General features: G+C 37.4%; 3 protein-coding genes across 3 annotated transcripts; 1 reads left to right on the forward strand and 2 right to left on the reverse strand.

The window, feature by feature from the left end:
- Nucleotides 1-3,167: 3,167 nt before the first annotated feature.
- LOC122058944 lies at nucleotides 3,168-5,454 on the forward strand. The gene is made up of 2 exons (XM_042621657.1): nucleotides 3,168-3,786; nucleotides 3,879-5,454. Exon 2 carries the CDS (start codon nucleotides 3,898-3,900, stop codon nucleotides 5,218-5,220), a length of 1,323 nt encoding a protein of 440 aa, XP_042477591.1. The 5' UTR covers nucleotides 3,168-3,786; nucleotides 3,879-3,897; the 3' UTR covers nucleotides 5,221-5,454.
- Nucleotides 5,455-5,672: 218 nt separating this feature from the next.
- LOC122058943 (protein TORNADO 1) lies at nucleotides 5,673-11,254 on the reverse strand. The gene is made up of 3 exons (XM_042621656.1): nucleotides 9,609-11,254; nucleotides 8,180-9,423; nucleotides 5,673-7,335 (listed from the first exon to the last, which is right to left on the reverse strand). Exons 1-3 carry the CDS (start codon nucleotides 11,116-11,118, stop codon nucleotides 5,911-5,913), a joined length of 4,179 nt encoding a protein of 1,392 aa, XP_042477590.1. The 5' UTR covers nucleotides 11,119-11,254; the 3' UTR covers nucleotides 5,673-5,910.
- Nucleotides 11,255-17,447: 6,193 nt separating this feature from the next.
- LOC122060092 (heterogeneous nuclear ribonucleoprotein 1-like) lies at nucleotides 17,448-22,271 on the reverse strand. Its single transcript, XM_042623262.1, has 5 exons — nucleotides 21,964-22,271; nucleotides 21,694-21,821; nucleotides 21,160-21,384; nucleotides 19,531-20,740; nucleotides 17,448-18,015 (listed from the first exon to the last, which is right to left on the reverse strand). The coding sequence occupies exons 3-5, from the start codon at nucleotides 21,379-21,381 to the stop codon at nucleotides 18,002-18,004; spliced, it is 1,446 nt and encodes a 481-aa protein (XP_042479196.1). The 5' UTR covers nucleotides 21,382-21,384; nucleotides 21,694-21,821; nucleotides 21,964-22,271; the 3' UTR covers nucleotides 17,448-18,001.
- Nucleotides 22,272-27,763: the final 5,492 nt, after the last annotated feature.

Here is a 27,763-nt window from a genome sequence, read left to right on the forward strand (position 1 = left end):
AAATTAGTCATAGACTTATAACGATATATTATAATCAAGTATTGAATATCTACCTAACATATCATATAGATCGATCAAATCAAAACGTTATACATTCATTATATCCGCTACTAAAGTAATCCATGAAGAATGAAAAAATAAATACGAAAGATTGTGTCTCCTAATTTTATTCTTCTATTTTAAATATTTATTGAGTGTCAAGTTCTAAATACCTGCAATCATTCAGTCGCGTATCATAAAATAAAATTAAATTAAGTCACATCAGGATCATATGATTAATCACATACGACAATATCAACCAGGTTAGAAATTGAGTGTTGGAATGACTTTTGTCGCAACCGTCTGCCTATGTCAGTGAGATAGTGCTCATTGCTTTTCAACTAATCGGGCGGTTTCAATTGAAATAGCCCATATTCACATGTTTCTAAATCGTTACCTTTTGGAAAGGACTGTGGATAAGGTCTTGGCGTCGGCCAATATTGATAAGATATTGATACAAATTGATGGAAAACATATCAGACCAGTATTAGGAGCAATTTCATATTTGATTAATTTTTTATTGATAAATTCCTTCAATTTTTAGCGAAAGTATACTAGAGGTGAACGTGTGGTTCTGATAATTTGAGCCCGACTCAATCTTGACCAAGGATTGGGGGTTTTTAACCTTAACTCACCATCAAGTCTAGAAAACTTGACTCAAGTCCTATTCAAATTTAAAGTGATATGAGTTTATATAAGAATTTAGAGTTCCTATTGGTATTTTATTTTTTTATAATTTTTTAATGTATAAGATATGAGTGGTAAAAAAATGTCAATCAAAGTTAAACCAATCATTGCAAAAGCCAAGGTCGGGACCCGACCTTGATAAAGTCAATTAAGGCCGGGTTGGGTTGGTTTGAACCCGGTAGGGTTGGGCTTAAACATGAACCCGACAGGATTGGATTGGACCTGAGTTGAAATTTAGGGACCTCGGGTTGGATTAGGGTTTTAAGAAACTCGGCCCAACCTAACCCTGTTTCACCCTTGCTAAATACCCCGTATAAATGATTCTAAACAAACAAGATGAGTCAAACTCAAAACCTCATGCTTTTTAAGATGAACGTTTCCTTACCAACGTAGCTACCCTTGAGATTTTTATAGGTAAAGTTGAGCTCCATTACCCACTTTACAAAACAAAAGGATTAACTAAAGAAATGATATAAGAAAGAAATTCACATTATAGAAAAACAGTTTAAACTTTTGGGACCTTTTTTGCCTTTTTGTTCTTATGGCTCTATTTATTTCAAGGGAAATAAAATTATCATGAGAAATCAATAAACAAAATAGAAATTCTTATAGAAATTTTAAATTTGTGTAGTTTTTATTTTTAAACAAAGAAAAGCCAAAACGAAAGTATTACAATTTTAGGTCAAGTTTTTTTAAGTCACGGTGAATGGGTCTAAGTGTACCGCGGTTCATTGAAAGCGTACAATAAGAGGGGAGGGAGGGAGAGAGATAGGGAGGGAATCACATCTTGAACCTGCCGTGAAAAAGTTTGCCCAAAATTTTATATTCCTCCTTAAATATTTGAAATTTATAGTTATTTGATTGAAGTTATATTACCATTTGAAACTATTTTGTGGAGTTTTGTTTTACTTGACAATTTTCCTGGAGCTGAAATTTTACAAATTTGAATAAAAAGGTTGACATGAGCTACACATTCGCTAACCCAAATTAACTTGCAGTATGGTGGTAAGTATATCTATGTAGTTAATCTTGGTAGCATGGACCACCCACCAACACATGCAGCCAAAGTGATAGCCCTCGTTTCCAAATTTAATTGAGCCTTCTTAAAGGTAATCCCAAGTTGGATTTAATAAGACAAACTCAATTATTAAATCCAGCATGCAAACTAATTTAAACTAATGTTTTTTATTATATGAATATTAAGGTTTAATTAGATTTTTTGCTTATGGTGTCATGTGATGTTTTGTCTATGGCCTATGCAAGAATTATCAACCACATAGTAGTTTTTTTCTAAATTTCACATTTTGCCTATACCCATTGGTAAGCTTCTATTTTAATGGATTTTGTTACAATTTTTTTTTGTTTCTTAATCAAGGTGTCTGGGTCAACTCATGCGCACCTCGACTAATCCTCGGGGAGACTAGCACAGCAACCTACTGCCATGATCTCCACTTCAATTAGAGATGCAGAGATGAGAAATCAAACCTGAGACCGTGCGCCTAATTCACAAAATTCTCAGTTCACCGTAACCATATGGGCAAACCTACGGGTGGGTACAAAATAAATAAGAAAAACACACACAGACTATCCTAGTGTTTGTTGATTTTGCTATATATAAATGTAAGAAATTTTCAAAAATTAGAAATAACAACTAGTATATCAGTGCAACTATTTATTTGCCCCAACTAGATCCTATATTAATGGGAGTTAATGCATTGTTTTTTTTTTTTTTTTAGTGCAACTCTAAATTTACTAGCTAGATTAACTCTTTCTTTAAAATGTTTTAAAAATATGTGATGAAAATCATTACAAAAAAATTGAAATTTATTCGATGATTCTTATATTTTTCAGTCTTCACTAACATTTTACCACTTATCATTGCTTTTAGTGCTTCACAACAAGATCCAGCATAAAAACTATTAAGATAAGGTTATCTTGATGATCCACTTTGTAGTGTTATGTGCTAAGATGATATTGTATTGACCATATTTTTAGTTTTTTCAATATGAATACGATATTGATACTATAGTGATAGTATCGATGCAAGGAAGGATAAAATGATGAAAAAATTTAAGATATCAATATTTTGAAAGGTAAAATAAACCAATCCTGCTTGATATGGCCGATCTATATCAATATTAGTATCAGCATCTGTCTCCGTATGAGTATGAGTATCAAAGTCCAAACTGAAATACCTAAGACTGATAGTTTTGAATTTTTAAAATTTGTTTTGCCACATGGCCAATTCTGAATTAGTTGAAAAACTTGATACAACATTACAATTATTAGGCCAGTGAGATATGTTCATGTGGCAAATGTTGCTGGTGACAAGATAAGCCTCTCAAGGTGGGTATATTTTAATTAAAAAAAAAAAAAAAAAAAACTATATTTGTTCAGTAGTATTTCATTCCATTTATAAATGCTCACTAGAGACAAAGATTTGGGGTTTCAGTCCTTCAAGATTTGTTCAACTTGCAAAAAATCTTTCTAGGGTGTCATTCAGTTTCAATTGTTTTTAGCAATTTGCAGGTTTAATTTGAACATCAAAGCTTCAAATTCACATCCACGCCTCGATTGACGAACTAATTTCCCACAAATCCTTCTGAAATCTGTTTGACTTTGGTGCAAAGTGAAAAGAAATAATCTAATTTTACCATCTCAAATTCAACTTTTCTTTTCCCTTTCTTCTTTTTCTTTTCCAATCTCTCTTTCTTCTTTAAAATCTAGTCTTATCTCTTGATTTCGAATGGTTTTAATATCTTACTTTAACGATTATTGTTTCTAATATCGTCTGGGATACTGTGTTTTCTCTTTCCCCTGTTTCACTCTCTTGGATTCTGGTGATGTTTCTATCAAAAGAAAAATCTTAGTCTTTATTGGATTCTGTTCATGTCTGCTACTACTGTTTTAGGGTTCTGGTATTGCTTTTAAGGGACTCGGGATCTGGGTTCTGAAACAATTCACCTGAAACTCTTGGAACTCTTAATTTTTAGGGGTTCTCTTGGATTCGTCTTCAGAACTTGATTTTCGGTGTTGGGTTTCAGGAATTAGTTTGAAGTTGTGAGTATAGTCTTGGATTCTAGGTTTTTCAAGTTTTGCTGTTGGATTTTGGTATTTGTAACTTAGGGTTTTCAGTTTTGTTTGTGATTCAGTGTTTATTGGTTAGTTACCATGGCTTCCTCAAAGTCGTTCGTGTCTCTGTACGAGAACTCCCCTGTTGTTGGCGAGCCCTTTAGCCAGAGACGGGGTCTTGCCCTCCAGAATTCCGGCAGCTTATCGGTGGGAAATGGCGTCCATGAAAGGGAAGCTGTAGTAGCAGATTCGGAAGGCTTCATCGGTGTTCTTGAAGTTTATGTACATCAAGCTAGGGATATCCATAACATCTGCATATACCACAAGCAAGATGTCTACGCCAAGCTTTGCCTGACTAGTAACCCTGAAATTACTGTGTCCACCAAGATCATCAACGGCGGAGGGAGGAACCCAGTCTTCAATGATAATCTACAGCTCAAGGTTCGGACTCTGGAGTCATCTCTCAAATGTGAGGTCTGGATGCTAAGCAGGGTGAAGAACTATCTTGAAGATCAGTTACTGGGTTTTGCATTGGTGCCTCTGTCCGATGTCCTCGTGGGGAATGGGAAGCTGGCACAAGAGTTCTCCCTTTCTTCCACGGATCTCTTCCATTCTCCAGCTGGGTTTGTTGAATTGGCGCTCTCCTACAGTGGAGCATCACCGGATGTCTTGGCGATTCCGTCTCCGGTGGCCTCTGCGAATGCGAAAACCGCCAATGCTCCAGATTCTGAAATACAGGATTCAATCTCCTCTGAATTCGATAAGATCGAGTTCCCAGATCCTAAGATCGTCAACGAAAACCAGCTGATGGTTTCTGAGTATTATGGTCTCCCATGTAGCCCCTTGGACTCCCAGAGCTCTGAGAGCTTGGCCACTTCAGAGACTGGTAATCAGCTTAGTTCCAACATTGGTGGTGGTGCTGCTGATGTGGTGGAAAGCTTCTCAACAGGTAGCCTGGATTCCCTTGAAGTTCAGAAGAGTGATACTCCTCCGAGCAGCGTTTCGACTAATGGGTCTCCCTCTGCTTCGATTCCTAGAAGTTTTCAATCCACTGATACTGCAGGAGCTACAAAATCTGCAGATGAGGAGCACCAATCTCCTGTGAAAGAGAAAGGAACAGAGGTCGGAGAGGCCGATAGTGAAGCCTCAAGTGGAGTGACAAGCGGCAAAGTTTCGAAACCTCTAGTCAGTGTAAACATTGAACCAGAGCCAACGATGGTGCAGCAGGATATTGTTGACATGTACATGAAAAGCATGCAGCAATTTACAGAGTCTTTGGCAAAGATGAAGCTCCCTCTGGACATTGACAATGAGTCTACCAACTTGGGAACTCCAACTCCCAAGTCAAACTCCGATCAGAAATCACCAGCTTCGAAGGGCACTGGCTCCAGAGTGTTTTATGGGAGTAGGGCTTTCTTCTGAACTTTGAGTTGGGTCAGTTTGATGGATACACAGGTGACTTAGATTTTAGAATCAAACACTAGTAGTAGTAGTAGTAGCAAGCTTTGTACTTCAGTTTGTAGTGGAACCTTACTTTACCTTACTTTTGTATGCTGGAATTCTCCAGGTGACGGGGAAACATCACTTGTATCTGTTGTTACGAACTTTGTTCTTATCACAGTTGCTGTCAGTATGTATTTGATTAGTCTGTCATCATCTTTCCTACCTTTTCTGATGATTTGGTTACTTTTGCATTATCTGGATTGTTATTTGTTTTGATTCAGAAACGTTTAAACCAAATTCTGCATATCGAAATACTTCCACTTGGATCCTGAAACTCCAGTTCAAATGATTATGAATGTCTTAAATCCATCTAAGCTATGATGGCTCACATGAAGAATGCAATAGAAAATCAGACTTGGAAAGGCCAAGCATAAAGGGATAATTAGCTTTCCTTTATTCCGATATATTTAAACTGAGGATACAATGGAGTCGATACAAGTTCATCCAATTCCCTTCAGATCTTTCTCTGGTTTGGCTAAATTTTTTTGTTTGGATAGAAACTTGGAATCCTGGTTATTGAAATACATATCCAACAGAAACTTAGTAGGCCTGAGAAACGAGGGGACAGAATGAGGTTCTTTTATTGGATATACTGCCCTGCCCTCTCTTTCAAATAGGCACTTCAGTTACTTCATTTGCTCTTATTTGCATATGCCTCCTACAAATCCATGCAATCTGCCCATCATCTATGTATCTCACTCTCCAGAGGCCAAACTTCTCAGCAATCTGTCTTCCTGTTGTGCATCCTTGATCCTTCAAGAAATCCACAAGCCATTGCTGCGCCATTCTTAGATCTTGTTGGAAGTCCCTTGAGTTTTGTCCACCCCTCTGTCTTGCACCCTGCACCCGTCCAATTGCAGCAGCACCCATTGCTCCAGCTGCCATCACCCCAGCTGCCCCCGCCCCCGCCCCAGATGCCCCATAAAGAAGTGAAGAGTCAACAAGGTGAGCAACTTCCCTGCTCAAGTCGGGTATCAACCCTCCCATCCCTGCTGCTAAATGTGCTCCTATCTTTAGGGCAAAAGTTAATAGTGTCATGAATTTCTTCATATATGGAACTAAGCACTTTACAGCACTGTTATCAACTTGCATCAGATCGCACCCTATCTGATCTTCGACCACGTGCATTTCTCCCCTGTATTCACATAGCATTTGAAGACGCAGTGCTGACATGCCAGAAAATATGCTGGTAACAAGTCTCCTGGAGTAGTTCTCTGCTTTTACGAAGTAGAACATATGTGGAAATTTTCTTTCTTCAAGTTGAATATTGTAATTCACAATGTAATTCACTTTGCGATGAAGCTCAGTCAGTAGTCTGTGCTCATAATATCGCAGCCCTTGTATCTCCTGTTTTAAGTCTCTGATTTCCTGCTCAATTATCTTCAGCCTCTGAAGAACTGCTTCAACACCCTTAGCAATTCCACCAAATGTCGGTTCCACTATGCCATCTGGTTCATCACCTGCCGCTGCTGAATTAGGGTCTGGATCATCAGGGTTGTTTTCTGGTGTGATTGCCAATTCCACAGCAAGGTGATAGAGGTCATGATATCGTCGATGCAGTACTTCTCGGAAGTCATCATCTGATAGGAGATCCCTGGCATAGTCGAACCCAGCTCCTAAAATGGGTTTTCCTCCATCTGATACTGAACTCCAAGTATGCTGATAATCGTACATGCTATCCGCAGGAACTGATAGCAATGCCTGTTTTAACTGTTGGAGAGGCACGAACTGTGTTTTCCTGTATCTGGGAGGTGTCAGATATTTCACACATTCTGGCCGGAGAACATTTTCGTTCAAGGTCACACCTTGGCAGAGACTCTGGATTGTTGGGATTATGAGCTCCCTGAATATTTTGAGAGTTTCTGTTGGATTCTGTGTGGAGCATGCAAGGACATCAATGAAGTATCCCAACTGCCCTCCAAGCTCCACTCTAACATTTACTCCATTGATGGTTATTGAGATGAGGTACTTCTCCAGACTGTAAGTTGCACCATGCTGGTTCCTTGACCCAACAATCTTGTTGTGGAGATGCACCTTCACAAAGCAGATGAGGTTTGGGGGGGAAGAAAAAGTGAGTATATCTGGCAAGCAAATGAGATCAGCTTGAATCTACAGTTCACTAAATTGTTTCATCCATTTAGTTTAGTTTTAGAGGCACCAGGCTCCTTCAAGGAGAGTCACAGGGGAATATAAATTAACCTTCAATTGAAGTTTTGACCAAGATACGCACCCAATTTGAAGGTTGAAGCTAAGCAGCTTGAAATGTAATATATTTTCAAAAGCGGTGATAAAAAGGAAAACAGAAAACCTGTCATCCCATATAGCAGCAACCTAACAGTTTTGTTCTTTAGTGGCACAACAAATTCCTAATTGAATTTGATTCTTTTGTCACATTATGATATTTCAACCACTCGAATAGACCCCCATTTGAGAACAATTGGATTATGACAAAAAAGATTGGGTCTCCTAATTTTTCTTGCTATTCAACCGTGTATGAACAGTTCTTTAATGTTGGATAGGTGATTGCTGAATTCTTGCCTTGAAATGAAAAAGAGATCTGATCATGCCTTAACAGATCGGTCGTATCAGCTGATTCGTATTGGCATTGGCCATAGCCAGTACAGATACTTGATCGATACAGATCAGCCAATATGGCACAGATGTATTTTTGATACTTGATCGATACAGACCAGCCAATATGGCACAGATGTATTTTTGATGAAAATTTCTGTTTCCTCAACTATTGATTTTCCTAACTGTACCTATCATATGTTATAATGTTCTTGTTTGAGTAGAACTCACTTCCCATGGTTATGTGGAAATGTCAGAGGGGAGGAAAGGAGGGGGGGGGGGGGTGGAGGGAGAAGAAGGCTATTACCTGCAAACGGGGAAAGAAGCCTGGTGTGAGAAACATGTGGCTTGAATCAACACACTCCAGATGCCTCCCCACATAAATGCAGCTGGGTGTGCTTAGCTGCCATCGTTGTGATCTTCCCCTACCCTCTTCAAGAATAGAAGGAATCAGAAGTAGAGAATTTGGATCCCCTGGATCTTGTTCATAACACAATTCAAGTTTCTGCATCATTTTGACAAGATCACTGGCCTCCAAATTATCAAAAACCTTTGAACCCATTCCTGGAATGTAACTCTGTAAACTAGTTTTAAGAATCTTCTCCAACTCTCTTCTGTTCACAAATCCGTTATTCTCAGTTGAGCCTTGCCTTCTTACATCTAATTTTATCAGTTGGCCAAGAACCTCTCCACAGAACCACTCATAATCTAAGATTAAAAATCCTAGATCTTCAAAATAGATCACCTCACCAATATGATGAAGACATTTTGCGACGGCCCGCCTCCTAGTCTCCACCTTCTCCACATTATCATGCCTTGATCTGATTCTTAATGCTGAAACCTTAACCTGACACAGATCACAAAACTCCTTCCACTTCAATGCTGGCCTGTTGTAATTCTCTGATCTCCAATCTGATAAAATTTGTATCAGATTGTTGCAGAGCTCATAAACCTGAGGAACTCTTCGGAGTATGGTCTTGCTCGTCTTTCGAAGGTGATGAGCAAGTTTACTCACTGAACCAGTTGATCTTGCATCAATTGTAAATACAGTTGGATAGAACTCGACGAAACCTTGGAATCTCTCTCTCAATCTCTGAATTGAACGAACGGTGACCTGCAAATTCTCTGAAGGTTGAGTGATTTTGTCGAAGTGAGTGAGGACTACGGTCACGTTTGGTAGCATAGATTGTGGCCCAGCTTTTCTTGAGTTTGAGACTATGAACCTGAGCCAATACAAGAGGTCTTCTTCTATCTCTCCAGAGTTCTTTGGTTCTCTGTTGTTGGGCTTCTTAAACAAACTGGATATGATCAGAAAGAAGGAAGCACTTCCATGCCCAGGAAACATGAGATCGTGGAGGGCATAGAACTCATGCTGACCAGCCAGATTCCATATTGAAATCTTGGTATCCTCATCTTTGAAAGTCTTAATCTTGATTCCACCTGTTCTCACAGCTTGTTCAACTGGGTTTACGAGAGTTCTAACCTGGTCCAAGTAAGGAAGCTTTGAAGAAGAAAAGTTCTGTGATACAGAATTACAAAGTGTAGTTTTACCTGCAAATTAGACTTGAATGAGTTTCTCTGTTTTTCCTATTGAACTTCCAAAATCAGGACGGAGAGAAACAGTTTTTTCAATAAACCATTTCTAACCAATTCGAATGGAACGACAACAAAATTCGGTAATTAATTATGCTTGAAATTGAAGTATGCTAAATTTAGGTTTATCATTCAAATCTTACCTGCAAATTCTTGCCCACAGAAGAACACTCTGCAACTCTTAGGTGCCATCAATTGCATGTCCTTGAGTAAATCAATATCTTGTTCCAACTTCCCGTTCTGGCCCAGTTTCTGATAAATCGTGTCAGCTTTCCCAGAATTCTGCAGAGGTGTCCTGTTGAGATTGATATCTTCTATCCAAGGATTAACCTGTAATATCTCCATTATTGTCTGCAACACCAACTCCCCTTGAACCCCTTTGCAACCCTGTAATGACAAGAATCTCAGAGTAGCATTTGTTTCCAAGCTTTTAAAGATTCTGATAATATCTTCTGGTCTCAAGCTCGCATCATCATAAATTCCCAAACGAACTAAGCTTTGGTTGGTTGTGAGCATTTGCAAGATTGCAGAGAGCCCATCTCTTCCTATCCTGGTTCTCCCTCCTCCAAAAGTTACTGACTTCAGTGTTGTGTTTGCTTGGTATTGCAGAGCTGAGAACCTGCTCAATGGGCAAAGCAAATGCTCAACCCCTACTCCACTAAACCAATTCCCATCAAGGTATAAGCTTTCCAAGCTTTGGTTCTTGAAAAGCCCAGCTGCAACATAGACTACTCCCTTATCCTTAAGGCAAGTGTTTGATAAGTTCACCTCTTTGAGACTTTGGTTCTGTTCTAAAACCCATCGGAACTCCTTAGCCCACTTCGATTTCAACCAAATTCCAGTCATGTCCAGGGACTTGACTGTTGTGTTCCACCCCAGAGCACAAGCAACCCTGCAAGAGCCTGATGGGTCAAGCCTGTAAATGCGAAGCGTGCTGTTCTCGGGTACAAATTCTACAACCTTGTTGCTTTTTCCTCCGTTTTCTCCACTCCAGACATGAACTTCCATTGCCCTGTTCCTTGCTAATACAGCAGAGATCAAGGGGGTCGCTGTGATTGAGCTTGAATCAAGTATTATCAAGAGCTTCAGGGTCGAATTAACCTCGATCATTTTCGAGAGCTCCTCAGCCCCTTTTGACCCAATTGAGTCCTCCCATAGCTGCAACTCTTCTAAGGTCTCATTCATCTTCAAAGCAGAAGCAAGGAACCCAGCCCCCATGGATCCAATAGCTGACTCAGATAATATGACTTCTTTAATTCCTCCATTGCTCTTTAGCATTTCAGCTAGCTCCATTAGACCCTCCCTACTGAACCTGTTCCTCCTGAACACCATTTGCTTGATGTTCAAGTTCTTCTCAAGCAGAGCATGGAGACTTTGAAGTTGTTTTAGTTCCCATTCAACTCCATGGAATTCCAAGTTCCTGAGAGATGCTTGGGTGTTCCTTCCTTCCCCTATTACTATCAGAAGCTGTGAGAAGAGTAAGAGGCTGTCTTTGTTTGTTGAGACGTTTATGTTCATGGAATTGTCTGTTTCTTGGTAACAGTTTGAAATGGGCTGAGAAAGAAAGAAGGAAATGCTGTGCAGGTTTTTGCTTTCTGACTTGATTGATTGGAGAGCCCATTGGAGATCTCTGAGGTTGTTGTTGGATGCCATTAAACTCTTTGGGTTCTCTTAGCAGACTGAGAGGGCAAGAGCTAATTTTTTTCTTGCAGGAACTGTGGAAGTAGCATAAATATATGTCAAGTGTTCTCACTTCTCACTACTATTGATTTGTGGAATCTCTATTTTCCAGAGTTGTAAGTTATCCCTTTGGGGTTGTCTGTTTCAAAGGTCCAATATTTCTGATTATGTTTGAACTTTTTCAATGCAATATGTCGGTGTAGATTCCTACTTTATGCATCAAGAAGCCCATTTCACATTCCAGTAGAAAGAATCTGATTTTAACCAGGTTGCCTTACACAATTATGTGAATAGCAACACTTTCTATTTACTCATATAGCTGTTTGCCACTTGGATCCTTTCATAGAACCCATTGCCATAAAAGTCTAAAAGATAAATTGGGTTATTATGGGGTCACATGAGAGAGAGAGAGAGAGAGAGAGAGAGAGAGAGAGAGATTCCCCTTATCTGAACTTTTGGGCTGTATGCTTGTATGGAAGAAATTCCTTCTCTCTTTTTTTTTTCGTTGCCAAAGGAACAAAGAATCCTATAAAGCAAAATGAAAGGTAAATGAGTGGAAGAGACAAAATGGCTAACAGTTTAAGGTATATTAGTTGAGCAATCAATTATCTTGATTGGGATTAACAGAGAAACATGCAGTGTTGTGTGCGTGTGTGTGCTCACGTGTGTGGCTGCGTGCATGGTCATGGCACATCTCTCCCGATCGAAAGGTAGTAGAAAGGGGAATTGGCCCAAAAATTGAATAAGGAACGAGATGCAGCCGGGTGGCCCAGGCCACGGTGGCTGACTCCAGTGCCCCTCAAATTGTATGAATGATCTCCTATTACACGATTCACTAACTTTGCATGTGTGTACATGAATGCGCTTTCGACTAATCTCCTCGTGTGTATGCAACAACACACACATAATTTCATCTCTATTTTTTCTTTTCTTTTTTTTCTTTTTTTTTTTTTCTTTTTTTATCTCTATTGATTTTTATTGCATTATGTATGGTAATTAAGTGGATTTGGGATACTCGTTTTTGTAATTCTAAGTCTAATCCGAATATTATTAGGGATTTGCATTTAATGTGGACCCAAGTGCATGGATTCCTTATATTTCCAGCACTTTATGTATTACATGGTTAAATTTGATAAGTTCTATCAATAAGATATCATTTAATTTTTATAATGACCTAGAGGCAAACAACAGTTAACCATATCTTTTACTAGAGGTGCCAATCCATCAGACTTGATCACTTTCTATTGGGTCTGATAGGTCTCACCATTTTGTTATTTGAGCCTCATAGGTTAGGCATGAACACATACATTTATATTCATTCTCTCAATTATCTATCCATAATCGGGTTCATATTAATTAGACTATAAATCCAATATTTGGGTTAATCCGGGTTATAAGCAGTCTACTCAAACCATAAATAGGCTAATTGAAATATAAATCTTATGGATTATTCATGCGCTAAAATTAGTATCTCATCTTAATCATATGACCCATATATATTAATTTTTTTTCTCCATATTTTCAATGATAAAAAAACACGTACATTGTTGAAGTTGAAATTTTAACTAGTTTTTACAGTTTTTGTTTCTCCATATGAATAAATTGGATCAGACCGGACCTTACCATATTAAAAGATGATTACGTTGACAGATACCTCCACAAAATTTAAGTGACAATGGTTTCGCCACGAGAAATATTGAACCATTTTGATTAGCATAGTAGAGTAGATTGTTCAAGAAAACTTGACATAAGTAATAAGTACCGTATTTTTCTTTAGGCGCGGTCAAGGGAGCATAGGTGAAAGGATTTTTTTTTTTTTTGGGGTTAATCAAGGTGTTCGAGTCAGCTTACGCGCACCTTGACTAATCCTCGGAGAGACTAGCGTAGCAACCCACTGCCACGATCTCATCTTAAATCGTAGATACATAGATAGGGAATCAAACCTATGACCATGTGTCTATCCACACAATCCCTAATTCGCCCTAATCAACTGAGCAACCCACGGATGGGTGCATGGGGGAAAGGATATTCTCGCCTGATCAAGAAGAATGAGATTGAGGGGATATCATGCTACAGATGGTTGTATGGTGGTGAGGTTTCGTTTGATTGTAAGGAAAAATGAAGTGAAATGAAAATTTTCAAACCTAAAACAGATTAATTGGTGATCATCATTTAAAATGATTGTATAAAATACTTAAATTTGTTATCATATATATATATATTCGGCAAGAGAACTCTATCAGTAGGTGGCTATAAACACTAAATTGAAGGTATCGTACTAAGAATTCAAGGTTTGTAGTTGTCCTATAAATATAAAATCCTTGTTCCCAACCTTGATTTCCACTTTAGTTAGAGAGAAATATGGCTGACAGCAACTTTGGAACAAAAACCCTTCAAAAAATCGTGTTTTCTGAAAAATTATCCATCTTGGCCATTATAAGACCGATACGTATCGATACTCACCGATACATACTAATATATATCGATACTCACCGATACGTGCCAATATATACTGATACATACCGATTGATACATATCGATACTCACCGATACGTACCAATACATGCCGAAACGTATATTTTACCTCAATTTTATAATTTTCATAGTCGTATTGAGGCATATCGTATCGCATCGATGTGTATTGGTGGTGTATTGATGCATATCGGTATGCATTGTAGGATATATATCGATACGAAAGGATTTTAAAAATTTCATGTATCGTATCGATGTGTATCGTATCGGTCGACTAAATTTAAGATACGTATCGGAGGGTATCGTATCGGTATCGAAGATACTTAAAACCATGGTAGGTGCTGTCAATGGGAGGGTACACTTGAACATATTCAGTGTTAGGCAATACAGTCTTTTCACACCTATTGTGTCTAGGTGTAGACAAACACTAGTGGATAACATTCTTTCTTTCAAATTTTATTTAATTTTTCAAATCTAAGAAATTTAGATGCAAATTAAAGTGAATTTTTATAATCAAATATGAAATGATTTAAAGTTAATAATATAATAATTATGATTATAATTTATTTTTTTTTCCGTAATACCTTGATCCAGTAAAAATCATAGCATACATCCAAGGATTTAAATCATGATATTGAGATGATACCAATATGGATCATCCGATACAAGCCATATCTGGCGGTTTTTGCCCCTTTTTTTTTTTTTTTTTTCTGGTTTAGACCCTTTTGCCTTCAGGATGGACTGATACACCATACCAACATCAGTATCATATCATATCAGATGCAAGTGATACCGATACGTATCGACTAATATGTTACTTATACCTTAACCCCTGTATAACCATTTGGGGCACAGGCTTGCTTTAACTGGGCCCTGCCATCCCTACTCCAACATGAGGCCAAAAGGAGATATCCAAAGCTTCCACTCCTACGGCCTAACCCCCAGATAGGTAAATAAATAAATAAAAGGCTGGGATTGCTATCTAAGCGTGTGGCCATTATTCCAGTGTGGGAACCAACTAGGAAGTAGGGTGGTTTCTTTGCTACCCTCATGTTAAAGTGTTATGATTTCAACTACTGGTATCGGATCGGCTATATTGGGTGATCTGTATCGTTTTAACAAGTCTCTGATATCGATACTTAGCCAATATCATATCAAATTAAATGATACGAATAAGGGGTAAAATGGTCAAAAAATCATCGGTTCTTTTTTTTTTTTTTTTGGTCTCATATAAATGATACGATATCAATACATTCCAATACCATATCGGGCTTGAGGATAGCCAATATCGATACCATGCACTAAAACCATATTGGGTGTAGGAGTGCACAATGAAGTTACGTTATTTTCCCTAAGGGTGTCAATCGGTTAGGGTCTGAGTATTCGGTTCGATTTTGGTTTGGTTCTAAATGATGATAAGGTAGACCAGAATCAAACCAAGAATCGACTCAGTTCCGTATTTAAATACTCAAGCTGATTCAATTCAGCTCGATTCAGTTTATGTTCTAATTCGGTTTTGTACCGTAGTTTTAATTCGGTTATGAAAACGGTTCCGCTTTTGGACCATGACTGTGATTGACCAAAAACCATAATGGATTCAAGTTATGGGTCTTATGGTCATTGCCAACTCCAAAATTGTCTTAGTATGAAAATATGTGATGATAAATTACAAAAAACACTTACCACCTAAAAAATCTCTCTTAATGATACTAGGATTTTTTTCATTTGTTCGATTTCAGTTCGAACCGATGGTTCTTACACCCTAAATCGAAATCGAGCCAAATCAAGATCCATATTCACATATTCAAATCGAATTTAAACCGATTTGATTTAGTTCAGTTCAATTAATTCGGATTGATTTCAGATTCGATATTCGATTTCGATTTGAAATTGACACCCACACCCTTCATTTTCCCGATCTGCCTGGCCTTTTTTCGGATTCTCCCATTGCATCGTCTAGGGTGCGATGCGGACACCACATTGCCAGGTAGGGTTTTTTTTTTTCATAAATAAATAGCTAAAAATCCAAGGGGTCAATCACAAGTCAAAAGATGGAAAAGATTTTCCACCAATTCCGGGGTTGGGTCAGCTATTTCCAGACCGTCGTTGGCCGATCACCAAGTGTCCACAACTTTTTTTTTTTTTTTTGGTGGGGGTAGGAAAGTAGTCCACAACTATATAAGTGAAAAAGCGCAGTGGTAGGGTCATATATAAATAATGTCACCATTGGATGTGACCCAATTCCTCTTAGGCTCCTACAACAGATATGTGAAAGTGAAACCAAAGAAGATCCACCACCAACATGGCACCATCAATACTATTCCTTTTTAGTTTGTACTGCCTAAATAAGAAACGACATTATGGAACTATGAACAGAACAAATCAGAAAAGTTGGAGCAATTGGTTGGTGCCTGCCATTACGGTGCAGGCTCTTAAGGGGTCATGGGTTTTACTCTATTTTCTTTACCTTGTGTTTTAAGATACATGATTTAGGCTATGTTCGGTATGCGTTCTTGGAATGCATTCCAGACCTCCAGAGCATTTCGAATTGTAAAAAAAGTTATTTGGTATGTATTTTGTTCTCAAATACACGAAATGTGGACAAGAATGCAATGTATTCTAGAATGGGTATTTTTGTTCCCATTTCACGTTCTCATATGTTAAAGATATATGATTTAGGCTCCTAGGAGGTCATGGGTTTTACTCTATTTTCTTCACCTTGTGTTTTCATTCTCGAAATGCATTCAAGAAATCATATCAAACACAGCCTTAGTTGCAAAAAAATCCACTATAAATTTCCAAATGCTTTCAAGGCTGTTGTATAGTTCATTATCTTTAAACCATGGTTAAAAGTTGAGATCTTTAGGGAGTAAAGTGCTCACTACCCACAAAATGTTGAACTAAAGAAGATGAGATGACAACTATACGTTAAATAAATAATGGATCCAAGTGTTTAAGATCATGGGTGGAAGATTAGGGGCCCATTTGATAATGTTTCAAGAAACGTGTTTCTATCGTTTTTGTGTCCAGAAACGGCAGAAATTGAACAAAAAGCATTTGATAAAAATATTTCGTTGCACTTGTTTTCAGAAATAGAAATAGAAATTTATTTATAGTTCAAGAAATGACCCATGCGAAACAAATAACTTGTTTCACCGTTTCTGGAAACGACTCGTGGCCATTCTTTTCGCTGGTTACTATCGACTTCCAGAAACATGACTATCAAACACCTTCAATTCTGTTTCTATTTCTAGAAAAGAAAATTTATGTTTCCATCGTTTCTTGAAATAGAAAAGCAGAAACGTTATCAAACGGACCATAAGGCTATATTTTGTGTATGATTTCTTAGAATGCATATATCAATGGTCGATTTTGATACTTGACCAATACCATATATTGGTCTTGTCGAACCAAGGAGAGCAAAAATGGTCCAAAAAACCTGTATCAGTATTTTTTAGGGGCAAAACAGTCCAATCTGGTTGATCCGTATCAGTAACGGAAATGGAAACCGATACCGGTGCCAATATTGTGCACTAAAACCCTGTTAAGCACACCCTCTTCCTCAATCCCCCCTGAAGTCTAATGAAAAAAAACAAAAAAAAATGGAAGGATTGATCATAATCCAGTTATGCAGATAAGCACAAATAACAGTTCTGAAACTAAAGTGGGGAACACACCAAAAAAAAAATCAGATGCAAAACTGAGCCAGTGTTTAATATCTTCCAACCTCAAAGCATAGGAGAGTGAACAATTTGTAAGTGGCAGTCAATATCAATCTCATACACAAATTAAGTTTTAGCCTTGCCAAAATGAAAGAAGATTTTTCCATAGGAACTGAATCAGAATATTTGGTAACTTATTATTGGGGCCCCATATGGGAATCCCTCAAAAGTTTCACACTAGTAATAAACCAGATCCTCTGGGACAATCTGAGAAGAAAACCCAGAAGAGGAAAAGAAATGAAAAGAAGAGGAAACATACCTGACAAAAACCAACAACTTTGCCAGAGACATTACAGCAGAAAAAAAAAATTTAAGAAAAAATAGTCTATTGAATACGTATCGCTGCGTCACGAGATGCACGATACAGTAATTGGAACCACTCTTTCTGAATACATCCCGCAACTGATTTTACATCTCAATCAAACCCCAATAAGGAAAAGAAAACCTAAATTAAAAACTCAAACCTTACACAAAATCCCTTGTAACAGCTTCTTTCTGAATTCAACTTCTTCAAAACAGCAATCCAGTTAGCTCTAGATAATCAATTTCCTTTTTACTGAAATATATTAACGATGGAGATGTATGAAATTCACAGTCATTCACCTGGTTCACCGGATTTCCTTCACCTACAATAAGTTCCTGACATCCAAATGACAATACTCCTAGGCAGCAATTCCTGAAGCAAGCAATGACCAAAATGTGTAAGCACCATGAGGTAGCACTACCATTGATCACAATTATGAACCAATGTGAAGATCAGATCATTCACAAAGTGCACATTAGAAGAAAAAAAAAGGGGGGGGGGGTTATCATGAGTACATTTTACACTCAAATCCCAAATCCCAATGGAGCTCTTTATTTCTAATATTTTTTCCTGGTCAGTAACCTATCATTGAACTGGTGGCACAATCACAAGTCCAGAACAAGTAAACCTCACCCACAGAAGAAATTTTTTCTTTGGGTGGACAGTCTTTATACCACTATCAAACAAGGTAATCCTTCACCAAAAGACCAAGAGACCCCCATGTTAGGAACCAGTTGAACAACATTAAGGTGGTAAGTGTTCACATAAGATGCAGATCCACCTCAAAGAATTCTTATCAGACACACATGGACTAGTTCTGGTAGAAAAATATCTTTTAATACAGGCGGCGATGACAGATAAGAAAACCAGCCAATCTAGAAATTACATGACCCAACCAACTGGATGACAGCAAAGGTTTATACATGTATTTGAATTTCAAAATCAAGTGAGCTCATTGTTGGTGCAGAATGCACCCACCTACGTCTCCTGAATTAGTTAAGTTACAACTGAAAGAGTAGGTTTTTTTTTTTTCCCCCCTTTCCTTTTTTTATGGGGTGGGGGGTGAATGACTGAAAGTGAAGTTTCACATTGGTTTATTACTGATGAGGTACTACCATAAGAAATAATGAAATAGATTAGACATCAATAAGGGTGAGGTCAAGATATGAGTGTGGCATCCTTAGCATTGGTCTTTTGAGGCCCGACTGTACAGGGTGGTGCACAAAATGAATGAAGTTAGCTCTAATCAAAGGCTGAATTGTCATTTTTCATGTCCTAAACAATTCCAATATTCATAACCATTTAATCAAATAGCATGGCTTTAGGTGGACAACAATGAAGATCTTATATAGAGTTGAAGGGAAAAACAGGATCCATATAGCCATTTCCATTTGGTTGGGAAAGAAGTCCTTGATGAGTTGATGTTAATCCAATAGCCATTTACTTTCTTATATTTCCTTTTCCTTTTGATGGACAAAATGGAACGGTAGCATGGTTGCAGTTCCAAATGCCAACCTCAATTGCCTACCATTGAACAACCAACCAATGAGTCAACATGTACAAGAAAATGGTCCAATGTAAGGCTTTCAGATGGTTGGATTATAGGATTGTGTCACACGAATTACATGATATGGTCCAGGTAGAGGACATCTTGTATCACATGTCAGGCAAGGACTCAGAATCCCACAACTCGTTATGTATCAAATAAGTCTACAGACTTGAACATGTTTTTTTCTTATTGAGATTGGTTTTCCTTAATGTAAATAAAACCAAAATAATTTTTTTTTCTGGAGGGGTGGGGGGGTGTCTGTGTTAAAACAAAGATAGTTTGCACGTACACCTCTTTGAATTTAAAACATGAAGACAACAAAGAAGAAGATCTCTTACCTCTATTTGATTGTCTATTGGTAACACTGTAACTACCAACATAGCCTGCAGAATTTTTAGTGGAAACATCTGATGCTGCATTGCCAAGCCCATAACCAAACGAACCCGACACATCTAGCTCTGAAGATGCAGACCGCCAAGTGGGGTCTCCATAAACTGAACTGCCACCATAAAAGTCTCCATATGCTCCATCATAACCACCATTTGATGCAGCATAAGATGATGTTGGGGCCACATTAGTTCCACTGTTTCTTCCATATCCTCCCCCACCCAAACCATAGCTGCTATCCCCACTTCCATAACCAAGATTCCCACTAGAATAGCCAGAACCGATCCCTCCACCTGGAGCCAAAATAGAAGGAGATGAACCCCAATTTGCTCCAGTACTATTGCCAAACGAACCTCCTCCAATGCTACCACTTCCAGATCCCATGAAAGTACTAGAGGTTGCAGAGTTTGTGGCATAATTAAGTCCTCCATTACCCCACACATTTCTACTAGTTGAATTAAAAACAGAACTGCTTCCTCCATTGCCCCCGCTAAAGCCAATAGGACTGCCAAATCTGTTTGAGTTCCCACTGTAATATGGATTCAATCCCCGTCCATAGCCGAGACTGTTACTGAAGCTTGTGCTGCCCCCATAGTTGGGGCTCAACCCTGGCTCAAAATTCAAACCCATTCCATAACCAGGAGGACCAAATGAGGGAAAGCCACTCCGACTACCAGCAACTGGACCAAATCTACTATCCATCCTAACTCCATAGCCACCAACTGAGCTTGGATTATACCCCTGATTGTATCCAGTAAGGAAGCTATTCACCCTACTCAATCCATAGTTATAACCGCCGAGTGGACTACGACTAGGCCCTGGGGACAACTCTTTGGGAACGGCCCTCTTGACCTCAACCATTTTACCATTCAGTTCATGAAAAGTTTTCAGCAACACCTTCTCTACTGCTTCCTCTGAATCATAAGTGATGAATCCAAAACCTCTTGGCCTTTGGGTGTTGTGATCATACATCACCACCACATCTGTGATTGTCCCAAACTGATCAAAGTACTTTTTAAAGTCGCTCTCTGTAACTGTGGATGCTAAACCTCCTACAAATATCTTTTTAGTGCGGGCAGGACCTGGTGATCCATGAATGCTACTGTTGTTTCTATTCAGAATGTGTTGATCATCCCTAGGGACAGCCTTCTTTGCCTCAACCTGAGAGTTCAGAACCAATGAATACACTCTGCATATTTCTAGTTCCTAAGAAAAATCAGAGCTTCACTGACTCCTTTATTTGCAGGACAACGTATAGAGTTGCAGCAAGATGCATGTTGCACATGAGAGAGAGAGAGAGAGAGAGTGTGCACGTGTGTGTGTGTGTGTGTGAGAGAGAGAGAGACTTTTTGCCTCAATTAGGAATTGGCTAAAATAAAAAATCAGGACGAGAAACCAAAATTCTATGACAACAATTTTGACTCATAATGCTGGAAAAGAGATTTAACTTTTTGGCACTAGTCAAGGTGGTATGGATATGTAACATTACTGTATTGAATATCAACATAAGTTTCCAATTTGTGTTTTCCTTTTCATGATCATAATGTCATTGTTAAGTGACGCAGAATCTAGTTACTTACTGTTCTACCATCTATCGTGTGTTTTTCCATTACAACTCTCTCTGCAACAGCAGGGTCTGCAAAGACAACAAAACCAAATCCACGAGCTCGACCTGTGGTCCGATCCTTCATGATGACAGCCTCCACCACTTCCCCATAAGTTTTGAAATATTCCTTGAGACGATCTTCATTTGTGTCCCAAGAAATTCCACCGATGAAGAGCTTGCCAAGATCCGATTCCATTTTCTGCAAACCCAAATATAAAATTCTCTCATCGTCCAAAATTTACAGTTTCAAACACACAAACTCAACAAGTCCTTGATACTCCATTCAAAATTAAAGAAAGTGAAAACAAAATCAATTTTTTTCCTACAATCACAAAACACCAATTTACATAAAAATGAAACGCCATCCATCAGATCCAATCCATAACATATAATTCAACATAAAAATAAAAAATTAACCACAGAATACAATTAATAATAAACCAAAATTATCTAAGCCACTGAATTGAAATGTAGATAAAAAAAATCAATGAAGGTAGAAGAAGTATACCTTATCCGAGAAATGACCCAGACCACTGTTAGATAGTATATCTATATCAGATGTGAAATGGGTATTCTCGAATTCAATCCAGGAACATCGGGTCCTTCATGGATCAATCAACTCGTAATACAGGATTCCTGAAAAAAAAAAAAAAAAAAAAAAATCCCACCAAATGAAAATTAAGAGCTGAATCCAAAAAGATCCATTCGTTTTAGATCGAGATGCAGAGCTAAAACCCAACAACCAAATCAAACAAGGTAAAAATGAAAAATTACTCACCGATTGGAAGAACCCAGATGCGAAATCCCGGCAATCTAAGATCTGAGAGGAGGCATAAGAAGAACAGAGGGCGTGTTCATCCTCCCCGAAAAGGCCCCCTTTTTTCTCTTACTTTGTTCCTCCAATTCGATTGAATCAATTAAAAATTGAAGATTTTATACAAAGAGAGAAAAGGTTAAGGTGTATAGATGGGTTTCGAATCTGTGAGAGGGTGGAAAGTATATAAATAGAGGAGGTCGCTAATCCTTCTCTCTGGTGTAAGAAATTAGGAGGTGGATGTGGGTGATGATGGTTTTTTTTTTTTTTCCTTTTCTTTTTTCTTTTTTTAAAAGTTAGATTTGAAAAATAAAAATGTCTTTTTCTCTTTTAAATTTGTTGGAAGAGGATGTGTAATGGACGGAAAGGATTGCCCACTCTGCTAATCTACATTTCATCCCTTTTTTTTTTTCTTTTTGTCTGACTACTTGTACACAAAATGCTGTCTCTAACCCATGATCTGATTACTTTTTTAACACTGATTTGCAGATTTCTCCATTAACTTTAGAAGATAAATTTCTTAGTTCAAATCCAATGGAAGAGATCTTTTCAAATGTGGGGACCTTCAATTTTGGGCCCACAACATCTAGGGTGTCAATTGGTTGATTCGATTTGATCCGATTTAATCTGATTGAAATGTTATCAGGTAAACTTAAAACCAAACCATTTTAAAGAAGGTTTTGGTAGGATCTAGTTTCGATTCGATTTGATGTGGTTTTTTTATCAGTTCTTTGTTTTCAATTTCATATCAGGTTACTATCAGTCTGGTCTAGACCTTTTATTGGGTTCAGTCTAGTATTTTGTTTCGGCCATGTATTCGATAGGTCTGGTTCAATTTTGATTTTTACTAGATCCATAAAACCAACCGATGAGGGTTTTCCAGCCATGGGTTGCCCAGATTATTAGGGCAAATTAGGGATTATGTGATAAACGCATGGTCCCAGACAAGGATTTAGGGGGTGATATCAGTCTATTTTACCCCTGCTTTTTCTAAACAGTATTATTTTTTTTACCACTTTACCCCTGAAACGATATGGAACACCAATCCAAATCAGTCTCATCCGATACCGATTCGATACGACCGATATGGTCAATACGAGATAAATAATTAAAACCATGGTCCCAGTCCAAGGTTCGATTCCCTATCTGTGCATCTAAAAGGAAACACGTGAACCGCTTGATTCATGGGCTTTCTAAGACAACCAAATGGTTGTGGATCATTCCATCAAAAAACAACAGTTAATCTTGGCTTAGGGGTGTGTTTCTTTTGACTTGTCCAAGTCGTGGTTTCATGCTGGTAATTCAATTGAATCGGACCTTAAATTTCATGTCTACGTCTGTGAAATGTAGTTGGTGGCTCAGTCTATGGACTCAGTGAGTCCCTTTGGGTGGCAACTGTAATTCAAGCATTATACTCCCATATAAACTTTATTTTTTATTATAATAATATGCTCAAAGCAAGAAAGAGAGAGAGGATGTTAATATAGCCTTCATGGTCAGTTTAGAAAATCTTTTTCTAAATTAAAGTATGACTTTATTTGTTGGTGAGTCAAACAATGAACTCGGCCCTTCACCTTACTTTTTAAATATTAACTTAATATTTTAATCAAGTATTAGACTTATTTCGGAACCAAATTTCAGATTGAATTGTTGGACGGTTCAACAAATCAACAAAACTAGCCAATAGCCATCCTTTATTGTTTTTAAAACTAAAAAGCCTACCCATCTATAAGCCATACAAGCAAAATTTGATGATTGCTGAATTCATGAGGTTTAATAAAAATGAATTGTCCAAACCAAATTGGTATCTCTGTCTCTCTCTCTCTAAGAAGGGCCCTATTAATAGCATACCCATAAGGAAAGGAACACAGCATCCTAATTAGATTCAAAGAACAAAACATCATTCTTTTCAGGGAGTGATTTTCTATCCTTTTGTGCCATTGTCTTAGTCTTTCTTATCTTCCAAAATAGGAGGTAGGGATATCTTTTCATAGGGGAAGGAGAAAGAGAAAAACCCCAAGGGGAGAGTTTTTCTTCCCTCTTTTTATTGGATCTGGATCCTTTTTGGAGCAATGATCGCCTAAGTAGAGAGTTTTTCTTCCTTTTTTTTTATTAGATTGAGATCTTCTCCGATACAATGATTGTTCAGGTCTTGTCCATATCTTCTTGGACGATCGACATGTGTCCAAATTGAAATCCAACGGCCCTTAACGTGGTGCCTCTGTTTTGATCGGTGGAAGCACAACCATTGAATCATTGTTTGACCACGTGTCGATCGTCCAAGTAACTATGGGCTGACCTAGGCAATCACCGGTCTGAAGAGAAACCGGATCCCTTTTTATTTGAGTTCTGACATGTGGTGACAAATGATAGATAGTATATTTGATTTGGACATGTGGAAACTGAGTTGGCATATGAGCCCACTTGGAGATAACCTTTGGTTGTGGTATTGTTGTATCAAGAGAAGAGGGGGGACGGGGGACGGGGGACGGGGGACGGGGCGGTTTGTGGAAGCCATTATTAAATTATTATTTAATTAAGAAGATAAAGTATATCCAACAAAATAAAATGGTGAAGATCTAATTGGATAATCTACTTTCTAGATAAAAAAAAAATAAAAAAAAAAACATGTCATTCATGCTTCATTCTTCAAATCCTATCTTCTCATGACAAGTTGAACTTCTTCTTCTATTTTTTATATGAGAAAGAGTTCTTTGTATGAGAGCGTGGCCTATGCTCGTACTTTTTCTATCTATATCTGTCTTCGCCCCTCAATAAAATTTAGATATTACATAAAGATGAAGGAGAGAGATAGATACATGGGAGTGCTGGCTTAGTCACAATTTTGAATAATGAATCCTCGGCATGTGCATTCGCCTAGGTGTATAATATGAGGATCCAACACATGTCCCTTTTGCTTTCATATATACCCTTCTTCACCCTATAAATGGCAGAAAGTCAGACAATTGTTGAATTCTCTTTTTTATTTTCCGATAAGAGATAAGTGGGATGGCTTGGAGGTGTTGCATATATCGTTTTATTTCAATTTTTTTTTTCTTTATCTTTTCCCCTTTTCCCTCTTCTTTCTGTTATCTGTTTCTTTGATTGGTACATGTAGCCGACCCCATTAAAATGAAAAAAAGTTGAGGAGTTGTAGATTTGTGTTGGATTTTCACATGTACGTCCAATTGAACCTACGTATAGAGGATCCAAGTTTGCTCATTTGGACAAAAAACCTTTGCCCTTTTGTTTTCTTATTTATTTATTTTTTTCTTCTATTGATGATATATGTAACAATGGAAGATGATATTTCCAAAATCACAAGACAATCGGAGTCACCTTTTCTTTTCTTTTCTTTTCTTTTCTTTTATTTATTTATTTATTATTATTATTTTTTTTTAGTCTAAAACCTTTCACTAAAATTTGTGAGAGTACACAGTCATGTTTAGAGTACTGGTGCAAATGCATGGATATACATGGGATGTGTGTCGATACAAAAGAGGATATTTGATTGACTTAGACTCTAAAAATTGACACGTGGCTAATTTAGACCATGCACTCTCCATTTAATAATTGAAATGAACATATCATTTGTCCACATGATAGAATAGATGTTGTGACATTTGAAAAATTAACAAAACTTTGAGTTAATTTTACATAAAATTTTATTCTTTTCAAGGGTTCAAAAGCAGAGTCATTGGTAATCTATGTTAAGATTATGGGAAAAGATTCTTTGAGCCAACTTCTATCTATCTTCATCTTCTTCATATAAAATAACCTTGCTGCCCTCTGATATATATGAAACCATTTCTTTGTACTTCATTGTTACGCTCTCTTATCTCTGAAAACCTTTTTCCTAACTTTAATACTTTTTATTTATTTATTTGGAAAAAGTCAATCACTTGGTCCTCCAGTCAATAAAAGATGAAATTACAAGAGGTTATAGACTTAATCAGTGGTTAGACTAAGATTCTTGATTCATGCATCAACGAGATCAGACACCTAATCCCTAATAAGTGATAAACCAATTAAAAAAGAAAAAGACTTGGAAGTTGACTGTACTATCCCTTTGATGCATTCCATGATTTTTCTGAACGATTTCAATCTGGATCAGAATAGAATCAGCATGGATCGACCTGAATCAGCCATGAAATTGGCATATTTCAATCTTCTAGGTTATGTTTGGTAGTCAAGAGAAGAACAGAAAAGAAAAAAGAATTTAGAAAAGAAAAGAAAAAAAAATTCAAATAAATTAAATTTTAAGAGAGAGATAAACAAATAGGAAATCATTGTGTCATCATTCATTTTTTGTCATATTATCTTTTTAAATTTTCTCATGTTTCCTTGTGTTTTGGTAAGAAAATTTTTGGGACGAACAAAGAAAATTTCACAATTCCAAAAAAGAATTTTGAATTTATAAAAGAGAATCTCCTCTTGGATGAAGACATATTAAATATGGAGAAAAATTCTTAACTAAGATTTTTCTTTTCTTTTATTTTTTTCTCTTGGCTACCAAGCACAGCCCTAAGGTTTTTTCATTCAAATCGGCCGGAGTTGAATTGAAACCGGCTGATCTAATCCGATTCTTAAAACCCTGCCCTTTTTTTAATTGACTTGCTACTACTCTTTTGATGGATGTAACATATATATGGGGTCCACAATATGGACGTGTTAGATTGACTTGGGCTTCTTTATCTACGATGTTTGTGTATGTATAGTAGTATTGTTGCAGAATTAGAAGTAGTCTAACGTTCCATTTTAAAGTTTAAAAATAGGGGAACACGAGCAACCGTTAATATTAATTGGGAAAGGCCGTTAACTTACAACGACCCCGTGGCGGGAGAAGAAGACAGGAGGGACCGCACGAGATTGCGCTTGGGCATTTTGGTCATTTAGTAGGAAAATAAAGCTGTGCTGCCGCTGGCGTTCAAGTTTCACGTGCTTGGCTACCGCTTGGAGAGTGGAGACTTTGGGGTTTAGAAGATGTTTTTATTCTAATTTTCCATTCATCTTCGTGTTTGTTAAGTAGGAAATGTGTAAGACTAAAAGGGGTTTTGTGAATCCTAGAATAGAGTGAACTTTATCATATGATAAAAGACAGTGACCATCAAACTGTACTGATGGTTATGAATAAAGGATTATGGAGAGTAGGTGTGGGAAAACTCAATCTAATTTTTTATTTGTTGATAAAAAATATATATTCTTCTTGTTTCTTTCTTATTTTCAAAAATATATTTCCAAATTTGTATGTATTTTATTTTTTTAATTTCTTATCTTGCTATGATATATATTCCTTAGTCGCACTCTCTATGTTCAAACACAATCAGGTGTGAAAAGATTGCCTTGCCCCTCTAACCACATGTTGGTTCAGTAGCTTTGAAATTAGGGACCATTCTATTACCTTTTTTTTTTTTTTTTTTTTTGCCATTTAAACATCATCATACTTAGTGAAGTATAATGTTTTATTGTTTGATACTTGGCATTACAGAATTTAGTCTATATGATAGTATCTATTTTAATGGTTAAATTCTAACCCAAAGTAAGTAAGTGGCTTAAACACTAATTTAAAGATATAATAAAATCATGAAAATGACATCAGATAAAAATTAATATAAAATACAAATGACATCTTTTATAATTTTGGTCCCTTCACCAACTCATTTGGACATGAAATTGTACTAATGAGATATTTGCTTGACCCTAACAACCCAAGACATAGGAAAAGCAGCTCAAACTCTTATTCAAGATATATTAGAAGGCGCAT

This window comes from Macadamia integrifolia, chromosome 13, assembly GCF_013358625.1.
Source record: "Macadamia integrifolia cultivar HAES 741 chromosome 13, SCU_Mint_v3, whole genome shotgun sequence".
Lineage (NCBI taxonomy): Eukaryota > Viridiplantae > Streptophyta > Magnoliopsida > Proteales > Proteaceae > Macadamia > Macadamia integrifolia.

Excerpts from the sequence above, each read along its gene's own strand:
- LOC122058943 (XM_042621656.1), bottom strand. The coding sequence starts at position 11,118 with ATGGCATCCAACAACAACCTCAGAGATCTCCAATGGGCTCTCCAATCA. Across the intron at positions 9,424-9,608 it reads CTGTGGGCAAGAATTTGCAG|GTAAAACTACACTTTGTAAT; the intron begins GTAAGATTTGAA and ends TCTAATTTGCAG. Across the intron at positions 7,336-8,179 it reads GCTTCTTTCCCCGTTTGCAG|GTGCATCTCCACAACAAGAT; the intron begins GTAATAGCCTTC and ends TGCTTTGTGAAG.
- LOC122058944 (XM_042621657.1), top strand. The coding sequence starts at position 3,898 with ATGGCTTCCTCAAAGTCGTTCGTGTCTCTGTACGAGAACTCCCCTGTT.
- LOC122060092 (XM_042623262.1), bottom strand. The coding sequence starts at position 21,381 with ATGGAATCGGATCTTGGCAAGCTCTTCATCGGTGGAATTTCTTGGGAC. Across the intron at positions 20,741-21,159 it reads ACACGATAGATGGTAGAACA|GTTGAGGCAAAGAAGGCTGT; the intron begins GTAAGTAACTAG and ends CTGAACTCTCAG.